Source organism: Saimiri boliviensis, chromosome 6 (genome assembly GCF_048565385.1).
Source record: "Saimiri boliviensis isolate mSaiBol1 chromosome 6, mSaiBol1.pri, whole genome shotgun sequence".
In the NCBI taxonomy this organism is placed as follows: Eukaryota; Metazoa; Chordata; class Mammalia; order Primates; family Cebidae; genus Saimiri; species Saimiri boliviensis.
In genome coordinates, this window is record NC_133454.1 from 75693248 (window position 1) to 75707919 (window position 14672).

Sequence of the window (14672 nt, forward strand, 5' to 3'; positions counted from 1 at the left end):
CCTGTCACCAAAATTATCTATAATGACTGAAGAAATTTTATTCCACTGCTTTCCTAGTCCCTTTGGTGATTCGGAAACTGCAAAAATTTAAAAATGGCATGGCTTAATTAACTAATAGTTGGATCCTCAGATGAAACATTTTACAGTCTTAAGTATGAAGCTATTAATCTAAAAACTAAAGAAAAACTCCTTTGTAGGGTTACCTTGGGTGACCAAGCAATGTAAGTGTAAGCACTTTATGAAAGATGCAATCTTTACAGATTGTATTATTACCATCAATAAACTCATTACTGTGCTTAAACTCAAAAAATTATGGAGAAAGACATGTCATTGCTGTTCAATTCACCTTTGCTACCTGCATTCTATCTTTTTAGGCAATACACTCCTTACCATGAACATATGGAGGAAATATTAATTATTAGACATTTTAAGACTACCAGTAGTTAACCATCTTTTAAGAAAAAGATCCTCAATACTTGCTTTCGAATCTGCTTGGTCCTGACCCCATAGATTACAGGATTGAGGGCTGGTGGAACAACTACATATAGATTGGCTAAGAGGATGTGGATATATAGAGGGATATTGTGGCCAAAACGATGTGCCAAGAAAGAGAAAAATGCTGGTGTAAAAAAGGATAAAATAACACCAATGTGGGAGCCACAGGTATTAAGTGCTTTGAGCTGGGCCTCCCAGGAGGGCAAGCAGAAGACTGCATAAAGGATCCTCACATAGGAAAGCATAATAAAAATTACATCTAATGATAAAATAAATACATTCCCAAGGCCAAATATTATGTTGACTTTGATGCTGGCACAGGCCAGACGGGCAATGCCCATGTGCTCACAGTAAGTATGAGGGATGATATGGCGCTCACAGAAAGGCAACCTTAGGAGAAGAAATACCAGTGGAGCCACCATAAACAGGCTCCGTAGAGTAGCAATGCCTGCAATGAGGCCGATGATTTTGCTGGTGAGGATCATGGTGTAACGAAGGGGTTTGCAAATGGCAATGTAGCGGTCAAAGGCCATGGCCACCAACACAATGCTCTCTATGGCAGTGAAGAAGTGGATGAAGAACATCTGAGAAAGGCAGCCTCCAAAAGATATTTCCTTGAGGCTGAACCAGAAGATGCCCAGCATTTTGGGAATAGTGGCTGTGGATAAGCCCAGGTCAATGGAATCCAACATGGCCAGAAAGTAGTACATGGGCTCATGGAGACTCTGCTCAGTCCGGATCACAAACAAGACAGCAATGTTTCCCAGGAGTGCAACGAGATACACAAAGAAGAAAGGAAATCCAATCCAGATGTGCATATCTTCCAGCCCTGGGATGCCCTGGAGGAGGAATGAAGAAAGATGGAGCTGGGTGTCATTAGAAATGGCCATCCTCCCTGCTACTATTGGTGATTGTGTGTATCAGAGTTAGAAACTGGCTTCTCATTAGTGATTTTTGTTCCACTTTCTTCTTTCTTCAGACTCCTGGTAAAATGCAAAATCACATTTCAATACTTCTTTTATTTCATTTGATATTATCAACACTTATACCATCCTTATCTCAACATCAGAGAGTTCCAGGAATAGATTTAGCCTTACTCTTCACCAGATCCTTTCTTCCACAAAATGTTGAACAAGAAGAGAAAGGAGAAGATATCTATCTATCAGGTAATATTCAGGGTAAGAAGTGAGAATCATAAATGTCTTTGTTCTCTGCATCTGGTGGTGTTACAAATATAGTAGCTAATGCACATGAAATATAATTTAGGTAATCCAATTCATTCTCCTATTAGAGAATTTGATCATTAATATATGTCATAACTATTAATATATATTAATGTTTAGAGTTATCATTTATATATAAACACATATACTTAATTATACATATATACATCTGAAAACAAACTACACATTTACTTTTGTTTATTTATGCACCTAAAACTTCACACGTATAAGTTCTCAGAAAACATGTTTGTCAAGCAAAGGAGTAAGAGAGAAAATAACAACAACCAGCATGACCCGTATGATTAGTAACGTAATTTTTACCTTAAGTTTGTCTTCCAAAAGCAGTCTTCATCCAAAATATTTTGTATCATGAATAAAGGCACGGATGAAAACATTTCGCACAAGTACTTTTAAAGTTAGGGTAAAACTTGAGTTTATGTGGTATCTTACATTGAAATGGTCTAATTATCTACCAAATATGCAAAATTTCAAACTCATTAAGGAAATTATCTCATGAAGGTCAATCAGGGGCACCTACAGAGTTTCTAATTTTCTGGGATCTACTGTATTCAAATTCTATTTTACCTTGCTTATGCGTGGAAAATGGCATATCATGTTAGGTACCATTGAAATTGGTAGTCCAAAAAAGCTGTCCTCAATTCCAGATCTGGATGTTTTTTATGGACCTTTTAAAACACTAAATAAAATTATTATTAAATGGTTTGCTATATAGCAACTAGCTTGAGTGACAAAATGTTAGATTTATTTATTCCAATTTTTTTTAATCAAGAAAGGAGAAGCTTATTGCTGGATATCTTCCTGAGATGAAACAACTTTGGAAATAGTGTGAAAATGATAGGCTTTAGGGATAAATGCCTGGAAGTTGTGGAAGTTTGTATTTGGGTGGTACCCATCAGAAATGAAGATATTTTTAAAAAAAAGCATCATTGCCCCTTTAACCCAGGAAAAATTCTCTTCTTTTTGCTATTTCTAATAGGTTCCAACTGGACAGCCTCTAGCAAAGAATGCTGTCCAGCTGGAACCTATTAGAAATAGCAAAAATTAGAGAAATTTGGGGATACTAAATAGAAATTTAGATAGAAATTTTAAATAAGACTTGATCAATATTTTCACAGTATAGTGAGGAAGACATAATTGAAAAAAATAAAATCAGAATAAAATGTATTTATGGCAGAAAAAAAGGAAAATATTGTCATTATGTATTAGGACAAAGAAGCTCCATGGATGAGGTAAAATAGATCAAAGCCAACTACAGTTTTACAGACAAAATAGTATAGGAAGTTTATTGCAGGTAAAGAGAAAAAGATATACAAATTGAGAACAGAAATCAAAATTCTCAATGGCCCTACTTTACAGGGTGAGTTTCCATTCAGGACTTACATTCTGTGGCTCTCTGTGTAGCCTTCTTCAGATTCTGGAGATGGATATCTCTACTTGTTAACTGATCAGTGTCTCAGTCATTCTCAAGCCCTACCTAGAGCATGAGGTAGGACTGTTGTCATTTTATCCAAAGAAGAAAGTCCATCCCAATCCCAATCCTGATTATCCAGGTGCATTCTCCAGAATTGGTGCCTTCCTAAGAGCCGAATTAGCCACTCTTCCTAATTAATAAACACTGAGCAAACCAACCTGTGACTTATACATTCCCCGGAAGTGTATAGTGATCTAGTCATCTACCAACAAGTTTTCATAGATCCCAAAATATTTGCCAGCTACAGTGATGAGACTGAGTCTTATTCTCTCCTGTGAGACCATGATTTCTAACATCTAAAAATGAACCTATATCAAACAGCAATTTTCTCAGTTCTGCATCATGGTAATCACTGTTCTTTCATATTCCACAGCTTCCATCCATCTACCTGCCTTGCCGCACAGTCATGAATACCATTTCATGTCCTGAAACTGATAAGAATAAGAATAGATTTTCTGCACCAGTGGTGTGCAATCAGGGGCAACTTTTCCCCTAGGGAATATGTGACAATGTCTGAGCATACCTGTGATTATCACAACTTCGAGTAAGTGCTACTGGTATCTAGTGTATAGATGTCAAGGATGCTGCTAAATATACTGAAGTGAAGACTTCCCAGAGCAAAGAATTATGTTGCCCAAAATATCAGTAGGTTGAGATTAATAAACCCTCCTATATATGTTTTAATCTTATATCTGTTTCCAATTCCATGACATATGCTGCTGTAAAACAACCTGAACCATCTACATGTTATCAATTTTGGAAACAGTGTGAAAATGATAGGCTTTAGGGGTAAATGCCTGGAAGTTGTAGGAGTTCATATTTGGCTGATACCCATCAGAAATGGAGATATAAAAGAGCATTTCTCTTCTGCTTTCCTACCTTATTCTTGGGTTTTATGAAAAACAAACAAGGTAACCAATTCAACTCTACCAACATTCATGGTTATGCTTTATAATTTATTCATTCATGAGTTCCTTCATTCAAAATCATACTTGCTGGTCTCGTTTACTAGGTTTGACAACACTCTCAGTACCAGAAAAATATAGTCCTTGACTTCTCGATATCCACATTTCATCCCTAGCATATAAAGTGAAAAAGAAAAAGTAGCTGAGCCGATACAGATTTTTTTCTTTTTCTTTTTTTTTTTATTGCATTTTAGGTTTTGGGGTACATGTGATGAACATGCAAGATTGTTGCATAGGTACACACATGGCAGTGTGCTTTGCTGCCTTCCGTCCCCTCACCTGTATCTGTCATTTCTCCCCATGCTATCTCTTCCCACCTCCCTACAGATTTTTTCTATCAGCATCTCATCTGTAGCTGCATGTTTAGGATTATGGATGCAAAGAGATATTTGCATATATATGACAGTATATAGTCACGATAATTTATGGGTATAAAATTTGAAATGCCCAAAGTTTATCTCTGTGTTCTTTATCTTTTCTCCAACTCTCTGTACTTTCCCTCCACATATCTATTTTAGCTTAGCATGATTCATTCCTCATCTCCCATGTTGCTTCCCACAGGCCTAACCAGTATTATGCAATCTTACCTTTCTTTTCAAATATCTCTGAAAGTCTCAATTTTGCAAACAACTTCTGATATCTCTCCGGATTCACACTTTCGTAAGCAAAGGTAGGCATTTATAGTGGTGCTGTAGCCCTGTTTCCACTGGGATGGGAAATATCCCTGGGTTCTTGGCATTGACTATGTGATATTCACTGGAGAGTTTACCTAAGAAACATTCCTCTCTATGCTGGAACTGTGGGGCAAAAATAATCTCCTTTTTTATTTTCCAATGGTAGATTCTGTATTATTTCTGCTTTCCAAATTAAAAACGTAAGCTCCCACTTAACAACTGGAAAGTTAAGTCTTTGCCATCTTCTATAACATATTCCACCAGGTTTCCATTACTCTTTTGTCTGCATCTTCTCTGTTATCCTTAAATCCTGGTGTATATATATACATTTCCTTTGTCCTGCTCTCATAAAACATGTAGGTGAAAGTCTGGATAAGGCAACAAATACATAAGAGGCCAGGATCCTGGAGAGATGGAAACTCACTTAAATGAGCGTAACTTCTTACTCACCATTTCTCTGTTGGTTGTTTAATGACTATAGGAGCAGAGAAAGAGGGCAGGCAACCACTCAGACACAAGGAAACTTTCAGAGCTTTGACAAATTATCACTGCTGTATGGAAAAAAAAAATATTCGGGAGCTCCAAAAGCAACCAAGACATGAGTAATCAAGATCTCAGAATGAAAAGATGTACAAAAAAGTGAGCCGCAAAATCTGAACCGTTCTTTTTATAGAGCCACTTACTTAATCTAAATTTGCATAAGGCAAATGGACATAGCAAACAAAAAGCTCATAATTTTTGGCAGTCTTGCAGTGCTAAGGAGACAAAAATTAGTGTTCAGGACATACCAAGAAGAACGTAGTATAGTAAATACTTCTGGAAAGCTACATCTCAGTACTAGATAGATTCTTACAAAGATGATATACTGATGAAATCTGGCAAAAAAAAACCAAAATAAATATTTTCTGTAGCAGAATAATACCTTCAAAAGCATCTACAATTTTTCAAATAAATACTGGACATATCATACAGGGACTTTAGGATTATTGTGATGAATATAGTCCGGAAAATAGTTGACAAGGTGGGGACTTTCCCAAGGGAACTGGAGCCCATAAGAAGAATCAAAATGAAGTCCTAGAAATACAAAGCAATAACAACAACAAAAAATACAAACTTGACAGAAGATTGTAACAGAATATTGGTCATTCTGAGGAAATCTTAGAAGAAGCTATAAACTGTGAGCCAAATTAATTTCATGCTCTGCTCTTTTCCAGCCAGTAAGCTAAAAATAGTTTTTGCCTTCAGAAAAAGTTAGTAAAGAATAAGGAGAAGGAAGAAGAATATGTGACAGACACCATAAATGGCCCAAAAGCCCGAAATATTTACTATCTGGCCTTTTAGAGAAAAAACAGGGCTAACCTCTGATTTAGGTTAGTGAGATTTAAATAATCAGAATGAAACAGAGAGAGCAAAGAAATTTTTAAAAAAGCACTGAAGACACATGAGGCAAGAGTAAATTATCAATATTAATACATTGGTCTACAAATTTGCCAGTTTCTTGATCCTCCTTTCATCAAGTGTCAATTTGTGATACTGACTAACAGAAGTGACATTTCGTTATTTCTTAGGTTGTTTCATAAAAGGCCATGCATCTAAATCAGATGTTAAATAAGTTTGTTCTGAGAAGCCTGAGCTTCCAAACAGGAGACTCGACTATTTTTGAGATGCCATAAATGAATGATGCTCCAGGATGTAGCTGCTCTATTCAGAAGTCTCAGCTGAGCCCACCCATCCAGGATCCCAGCTCAACCACCAGACATGGAAGTGAATAGCCCTGGATTATCAAGCCCCAGCTGTTTAAGCAATTCTCAGCTATTTCAGTCACCTCAACTGAGGCTCTAGATTTTGTGGAGAAAAAAAGAGCCTTCCTTCTTTCAGAAGGCCTGACCAAAAGAATCTATGAACACAGTAAAATATTTGATTTACCATTTTTTAAAATACTTTAGGTTCTGGTGTACATGTGCAGAATGTGCAGCTTTATTACATAGGTATACACGTGCCACGGTGGTTTGTTGCCTCCACTGTCATCTACATTAGGTATTTCTCCTAATGTTAGCTTTCCCCAATCCCCCCATCCTCCTGCTATCCCTCCTCTAGCCCCGACTCCCCGACAGGCACCACTGTGTGATGTTCCGCTCCCTGGTGTCCATGTGTCCTCATCGTTCAGCACTCACTTATGAGCAAGAATATGCGGTGTTTGGTTTTCTGTTCTTGTGTCAGTTTGCTGAGAATGATGATTTCCAGCTTTATACATGTCCCTGCAAAGGACATGAACTCATCCTTTTTTACGGCTACACAGTATTCCATGGTATATGTGTGCCACATTTTCTTTATCCAGTCTATCATTGATGGGCATTTTGGTTGGTTAGAAGTCTTTGCTATTGTAAAGAGTGCCAAAATAAACATATGTGTGCATGTGTCTTTATAGTAGAATGATTTATAATCCTCTCTAGCATCTGTTGTCTCTTGATTTTTTTAATGATCACCATTCTAACTGGCATGAGATGGTATCTCAATGTGGTTTTGATTTGGATTTCTCTAATGACCAGTGATGAGCTTTTTTCTTATGTTTGTTGGCTGCATAAATGTATTCTTTTGAAAAGTGTCTGTTCACACCCTCTATCCACTTTTTGATGGGGTTGTTTTATTCTTGTAAATTTGTTTAAGTTCTCTGTAGATTCTGGATATTAGTCCTTTGTCAGATGGGTAGATTGCAAATTTTTTTTCCCATTCTTTTGGTTGCCAGTTCATTCTAGTGACAATTCTTTCGATGTGCAGAAGCTCTTAAGTTTAATTAGATCTCATATTTCTATTTTGGCTTCTGTTGCCATTGCTTTTGGTGTTTTAGTCATGAAGTCCTTGCCTATGCCTATGTTCTGAATGGTAGTGAATAGATTTTCTCCTAGGGTTTTTATGGTGTTAGGTCTTATGTTTAAATCTTTAATCCATCTGGAATTAATTTTTGTATAAGGTATAAGGAAAGGGTCAGTTTCAGCTCTTGTATATGGCTAACCAGTTTTCCCAACACAATTTATTAAATAGGGAATACTTTCCCCATTGCTTGTTTGATTTACCATTTTAAACCACCAAGTTTTGGGGTGTTGCCTGTGTGGAAAATATGTAAAGGGAAAAGAAAATACACACACACAATACCTTTAAGGGTAAACAATCTTTATACCACATAAATGGCAAGCTGATATAATAAGCAAATGATATAACAAGCAAATTGATATAATAAGCAGATTGACATAATTGCTTGATATAATATATGATATAAAAATTGCAATGGGAGATGGAGAATGAAAAGCTATACAAATGTACATATATATATATGTTTGGTCAGAGGCCCCCTCCTCCCTGACCCTCCCAACCTCTGGTAACTACTATTTTTCTCTCTGCTTCTATATGATCAAAGTTAAATTCTAATTTAATGACTGCCTGCTTTTTTATGTGTGTGAAAGAAATAATAGTAACTACTGAGTAGGATTTTGGTAAGAACAATAAGATTGTATGTGTGTAAAGTATAATTATCAGTGTCTACATAGTGCATGTATGGGGGGATAATATTGTTATATTAGGGCAAGTTGTAAATATTGTTTTAACAATCCTGGCAGCCACTTAAACTGTTCATATTCTCTTTAAAATAATGATTTTATTCTGTATTCTGTTCAATATTTTAACATCTTAGAATAAGAAAAAAATGATTACAATTTGGAGGCAACCTAATTGACTAACTTATTACTTTCTATTAAATATGGAATTTGAATAAATTATTTAACCTTCCAGACATCAATATAGTCATCAAAATAGTGGAAAAAGTAACATAAACTTCATAGAATTGTCTTGAGAATCCAGAAACTGAAGTGAACATACTAGTAAAAGTAGATTTAATACAAATTCCAATATTCTCATTATTACCTTTAAAGATAAAGGTTTCAATTTACGAATAAACAATGTTATTTGTAACATGTTGTTATTGATTGCAACATTTCACTCTGTGTACTTACTTTCTATTAGGTTATTCAAAAGATAACTATATTTTTAACAATGGAAGAAACCTGAATTCTAAGACAGATTCCAGTGGATTAGTGATCAGTCTTGAGGACTGATGCTTCATTATTCTCTCCTGAGCCTGCTTGGTCCTGATTCCATAGATTACAGGGTTGAGGGCTGGTGCAACAACCACATATAGGTGGGTCAATCAAATGTGTATATATTGTTGGATATTATGGCCAAAATAATGTGTCAAGAAAAAAAAATGCTGGGGTAAAAAAAAGCTAAGATAACACCAATATGAGAACCACAGGTGTTGGGTGGTTTTAGTAAAGCTTCCCAGGAGGGCAGGCAGAAGACTGAACAGAGGATCCAAATAGAGGAGAGAATAATATGGAGCACATTCAATAACAATAAGGAAATGTTGCCAAGGCCAAACATAATGTTGACTTTGATGCTGGCACAGGCTAGACAGGCAAAGCCCATGTGCTCACAATAAGTATGAGGGATGATACAGTGTCCACAGAAGGGCAGCTTCAGAAGGAGAAACACCAGTGGAACAATCATGCACAGGCTCCTCAGGACAGCAATGCCTGCTACGAGGCTAATGATTTTGCTGGTGAGGATCATGGTATACCGAAGGGGTTTGCAAAAGGCAATGTAGCGGCCAAAGGCCATGGCCACCAACACAATGCTCTTCATGACAGTGAAGAAATGGATAAAGAACATCTGAGAAAGGTAGCTTCCAAAAGATATTATGTTCTTGAGACTGAACCAGAACATACCTAGCATTTTGGGGATGTTGGCTATAGATAAGCCTAGGTCAATGGAATCCAACATGGCCAGGAAGTAGTACATGGGCTCATAGAGACTCTACTCAGTCTGAATCACAAACCAGACAGTATCTCTTACCAACCACTTCTTTTTCCTCTTCCCTCCACTCCAGGCATGTACTTTGTGCCTTTTCTCTATTTTAAACTCACCTTTATCCCAAGGATTTTGTCTTTTCCACTCCTAAAACTTGGAACACTGTTCTCTGATACCTTCCAAAGTCTTGCTCCTTCACTTCATTCATCTCTTCTCAAATGATTAGATGTCAAAGAAGCTTTTTCTGGCCATTGGATTTAAAATGGTAACTCTTCCAAATCTATTTTCTTAGCTTGCTTTATTTTGATTTCTAACACTTATACCTACCTAAAATTATATTGTATTCATTGGTTTTTCTCTCATTCAGTAAGAAATTATATGTGGGAGGGATTGTAAAATATGAAAAAATATTTATAATTGTTGAATATAGCTATATGGTCATTCAGTTTTATTTTTAAATTTTTGTATGTATGATAAATTTTTATAAACAGTTTTTAAATGAGAAAGTACCATTCAACATATTCTTTTAAAAAAATACAATGTGCGTGTGGTATAGGTATACAGGGGATTAAAGACAAACATAAGACTCAAAACTATAAAATTACTAGAAGAAAACATTTGATAAACACTCTAGGTTATTGGTCTGGGCAAAAATTCCTTGAGTAAATCCTCAAAAGCACAGGTAACGGGAGCAAAAATGAATAAATGGGATCACATTAAGCTAAATTTGACACAGCAAAGAAAACAACCAACAAAGTGAAGAGAAAACCCACAAAACAAGAGAGTATTTGCAAACTGGCCCATTTAAGAGGGGATAATAGCTAAGTTATATGAGAAGCTCAAACAACTCAATAGCAGAATGATAGTAATAAGTAATTGATTTACAAATGGGCAAAAGATCTTTTTCTTCTTTTCTTCCTTTTTTGTCACTGCAACCTCAACTTCCTGGGTTCAAGCAATCCTCCCACCTCAGCCTCCCAAGCAGCTGGGACTACAGGCATGTGCCACCACACCCAGCTAATTTTGGATTTTTTTGCAGAGATGAGGTTTTGTCCTTTGCCTACACTCAAACTCCTAGACTCAAATAATCTGCCCACTTCAGCCTCCCAAAGTGCTGGGATTATAGGAATGAGCCACCATACCTGGTGGCAAAAGATTTTAATAGACATTACTCAAAAGAAGACATATAGATTGCCAGCAAATATATGAAAAGATGCTTATCATCACTGATCATCATAGAAATGCAAATCAAAACTGCAATGAGATATTATCTCTGTGTTACGCAAATTTCTGCAACTGGCTTGAGTTTCTCCTCAGAAAATAGGATTTTCTTTTATATCGCATGGTCAGGCTGCAAATTTTATGAACTTTTATGCTCTGCTTCCCTTGTAAAATGGAATACCTTTAACAGCACCCAAGTCACATCTTGAATGCTTTGCTGCTTAGAAATTTATTCTGCCGGATACCCTAAATCATCTCTCTCAAGTTCAAAGTTTTACAAATCTCTAGGGCAAGGGTGAAATGCCTCCAGTTCCTTTGCTAATACATAACAAGTTCCAGTTCCCAACAAGTGTGTTCCGGTGCCCAACAAGTTCCTCATCTCCATCGGAGACCATCTCAGACTGGATTTCATCATTCATACCATTATCAGCATTTTGGTCAAAGCCACTCAACAAATCTCTAGAAAGTTTACTACCACGAGAGCAGTATGGGGGAACTGCCCCCATGATTCAGTTATCTCCCACTGGGTCCCTTCCACAGCATGAGGGAACTATGGGAGCAAATATTCAAGATGATATTTGAGTGGGGACACAGCCAAATCATGTTAGATGCCATCTAGTTTCTTGTTCCACCACATGAGCCTTGGCATGGGCTCTTTCAATTTGATTGGCATCTTTATTCTTTTTTCTTCCAAGATAACCACTTTGCCACTTGGGATTCTTAATAAATACACCACATCTGATGTTAACACATTTCCCTGTCGAGGAGACTTAAAAGCAAAGAGACATAAAATAAACATAAATTAAGCTGCTCAACTCTTCATTCTTGTAAGCAGCCATTGTAGCTTTCCTGCTTCCAAGACAGAATGTGCTCAACTACTGCACGGTGTCCGTGGAGAGAAGGCAAAAACTATTCCTGCACAGTGTATTCTGTTCCAGTCTGGTTGTCCAGTGAATGACCTACTGGCTGCTTTTGGTAGGAGATGACTGAGTCACAGCTAAATTTATGTAGACTCAACATGTGACTTGTGTGGTCTACTGCCTAATTCTGTATCTTAATCATGTAAATGGCGGACAGAGAGCAGCAATAAAGAACATATATTCAAGGCCTTCTTTCTAAAGCCATTTTCCTCCAAATTTTTTGTTATTCCTCTGTGAAGGAAATTGATAATTATCACACAACTTGCAAATCTTCAGAGGAAAAAACATTTATTAGCACTACTTTAGGACCAACTTATTATATCTTCTTTCCCAACGTAAGTGCTTAAAGACAAACAACTATGTTTTTGAATCTTTCTACTGCTTGCAAACCTACACATGAAAACATGGTAGAAGTATTGACATCTATATCTGCATACATCTGTACATTCATTTTTTGTATTGTATGAATGTTAAATAAGTAAATGAAAAATAAATGAATAAAATATTTATGAATGTATATGTTATATCTATATCCTTTTTATACTTTAATCTTTAAGTTCATTACTATGATTGCATCATTATGTGGCATGAGGAAAATTGCAGTAACGACTGAGGTAAGATTATGGTGAGCACAATGTGAGTGAGTAAAGTATTCTTATCAATGTCTCTCTATATATACTTCATTTAGAGTAGGGTGATATTACCATTTGGGAAAACTTAATTATTTTAAGAATTCTGCCTAGTCACTTAATTCATTTATGATATCTGAAAATAGCAACTGTATTCTATTCAATTCTTAAACATCCTGGAATAAGAAAAAATGATCATAATTTGGAGGCAATGTAACTGGCTTACATTACTACTTCATATGAAACATGGAATATAAATATATCACTTAAATTTTCCAAATATCAAGATATTCATCACAAAAGTGGAAAAAATAATATATACTTGATCCAGAAATAAAAATTTTTAAAACTTGGAAAAGTAGAGTTTATGAAAATTCTAATATGTAAATAACTGCCCTTAAAAGCAAAAGCTTCAATTCACAGATAAATAAAGTTATTGGTTGTGATATTCCACTCTGCCTTCCTTTTTTTTTTTTTACTATATCGGAAATAAGACAACTTTACTTTTTAAAAATGGAAGAATCAAGAATGCTAACAGAGACCCTCCAAACTTCAATTGGTTAGTGATCTGTCTTGAAGAAAATCTTCAGCACTTTCTCCCTAATCTGTTTGGTCCTGACTCCATAGATTACAGGATTCAGGGCTGGTGGAACAACCACATATAGATTAGCCAAGAAAATGTGGATATACTGAGGAATATCATGGCCAAAACGGTGTGTAAAGAAAGAGAAAAATGCTGGTGTAAAAAAGGCTAAGATAACACCAATGTGAGAACCACAGGTTTTGAGAGCTTTGCGTCGAGCTTCCCAGGAGGGAAGGCAGAAGACTGCATGGAGGATCCTGACATAGGAGAGAATAATAAGGAGCACATCCAATAACAAGAGAGAAATGCTGCCAAGGCCAAATGTAATGTTGACTTTGATGCTGGCACAGGCCAGATGGGCAATGCCCATGTGCTCACAATAAGTATGAGGGATGATACGGTGTCCACAGAAGGGCATCCTTAAGAGAAGAAACACCAGTGGAATAACCATGTACAAGCTCCTCAGGACAGCAATGCCTGCAATGAGGCTGATGATTTTGCTGGTGAGGATCAAGGTGTATCGAAGGGGTTTGCAAATGGCAATGTAGCGGTCAAAGGCCATGGCCACCAACACAATGCTCTCCATGACAGTGAAGAAATGGATGAAGAACATCTGAGAAAGGCAGCCTCCGAAAGATATTTCCTTGAGGCTGAACCAGAAGATGCCCAGCATTTTGGGAATAGTGGCTGTGGATAAGCCCAGGTCAATGGAATCCAGCATGGCCAGGAAGTAGTACATAGGCTCATGGAGACTCTGCTCAGTCTGGATCACAAACAAGGTAGCAACATTTCCTAGAAGTGCAACAAGATACAGGAAGAAAAAAGGGACTCCAATCCAAACGTGCACATCTTCTAGCCCTGGGATGCCCAGCAGTAGGAATGAAGAAGGATGGAACTGGGTGTCATTAGCTATAGGCATTGTTTCTGTCACATAACGCTGTTGTGCATATCAGTGGCAATTACTGACTTTCCATTAGTGATTCTTGCTCCAATTCTCACTTTATCCTGATTCCTGGTAAAATAAAAAATAACATTGTACTCTTTTTTGGTTCCTCTCTGAAAAAGAGTAAAATATCTCTTATTCTGCTGGGCTCATATGAGCTGAAGCACAACCAATAATGTCAGCTTCACTGGATTGCCACTTTTCCTACCAGAATTTACTACACATGAGGAACAAAGTGGGGAGAAATCTCTATCTGCCTGATAGAAATTTATAATGAGGCGTCTAAGCAGAAACTGATTTAAAAAAATAAGCTTTCAGAATATATGAATCTGATAGTTTTACACCCATTTCTCTAAACTTTCAGGCTGATTTTTGTTATTTGTAATCTATCTTACTCCCGTACTAAAGGTTGTATTTGTGCACTGAACGTGTGTGTGTGTGTCTATGCATTTGTAAATTAATTTTAGCGTACTAGTGGGTTTACTTTTAGAGCAGAGAGAAAAAGTCTATTTTTTATAAACCACTTAAGACTTCTCAATTTTAAATGTTAATTAAGTTAATAAATTGAAAACAAGACAGCAAAAAATTTTAATGTGATGTTTCAGAAAATAACTCCCTGATCATGATGACTTCTTTGCAAAAAGAAAAATGTATCCAATCTTTTTGG

The 14672-nt window shown here is 36.5% G+C and overlaps 2 protein-coding genes and 1 pseudogene across 2 annotated transcripts; all 3 read right to left on the reverse strand.

Moving 5' to 3' along the window:
- Positions 1–443: 443 nt before the first annotated feature.
- LOC101041802 (olfactory receptor 52E8-like) lies at positions 444–1391 on the reverse strand. The gene has a single exon (XM_010334641.2). It carries the CDS (start codon positions 1383–1385, stop codon positions 444–446), a length of 942 nt encoding a protein of 313 aa, XP_010332943.2. The 5' UTR covers positions 1386–1391.
- A 7491-nt stretch (positions 1392–8882) lies between these two features.
- Positions 8883–9544, reverse strand: LOC101041495 (olfactory receptor 52E8-like; annotated as a pseudogene).
- A 3473-nt stretch (positions 9545–13017) lies between these two features.
- LOC101029844 (olfactory receptor 52E8) lies at positions 13018–13987 on the reverse strand. The gene has a single exon (XM_003923350.4). The coding sequence runs from the start codon at positions 13979–13981 to the stop codon at positions 13040–13042; it is 942 nt and encodes a 313-aa protein (XP_003923399.2). The 5' UTR covers positions 13982–13987; the 3' UTR covers positions 13018–13039.
- Positions 13988–14672: the final 685 nt, after the last annotated feature.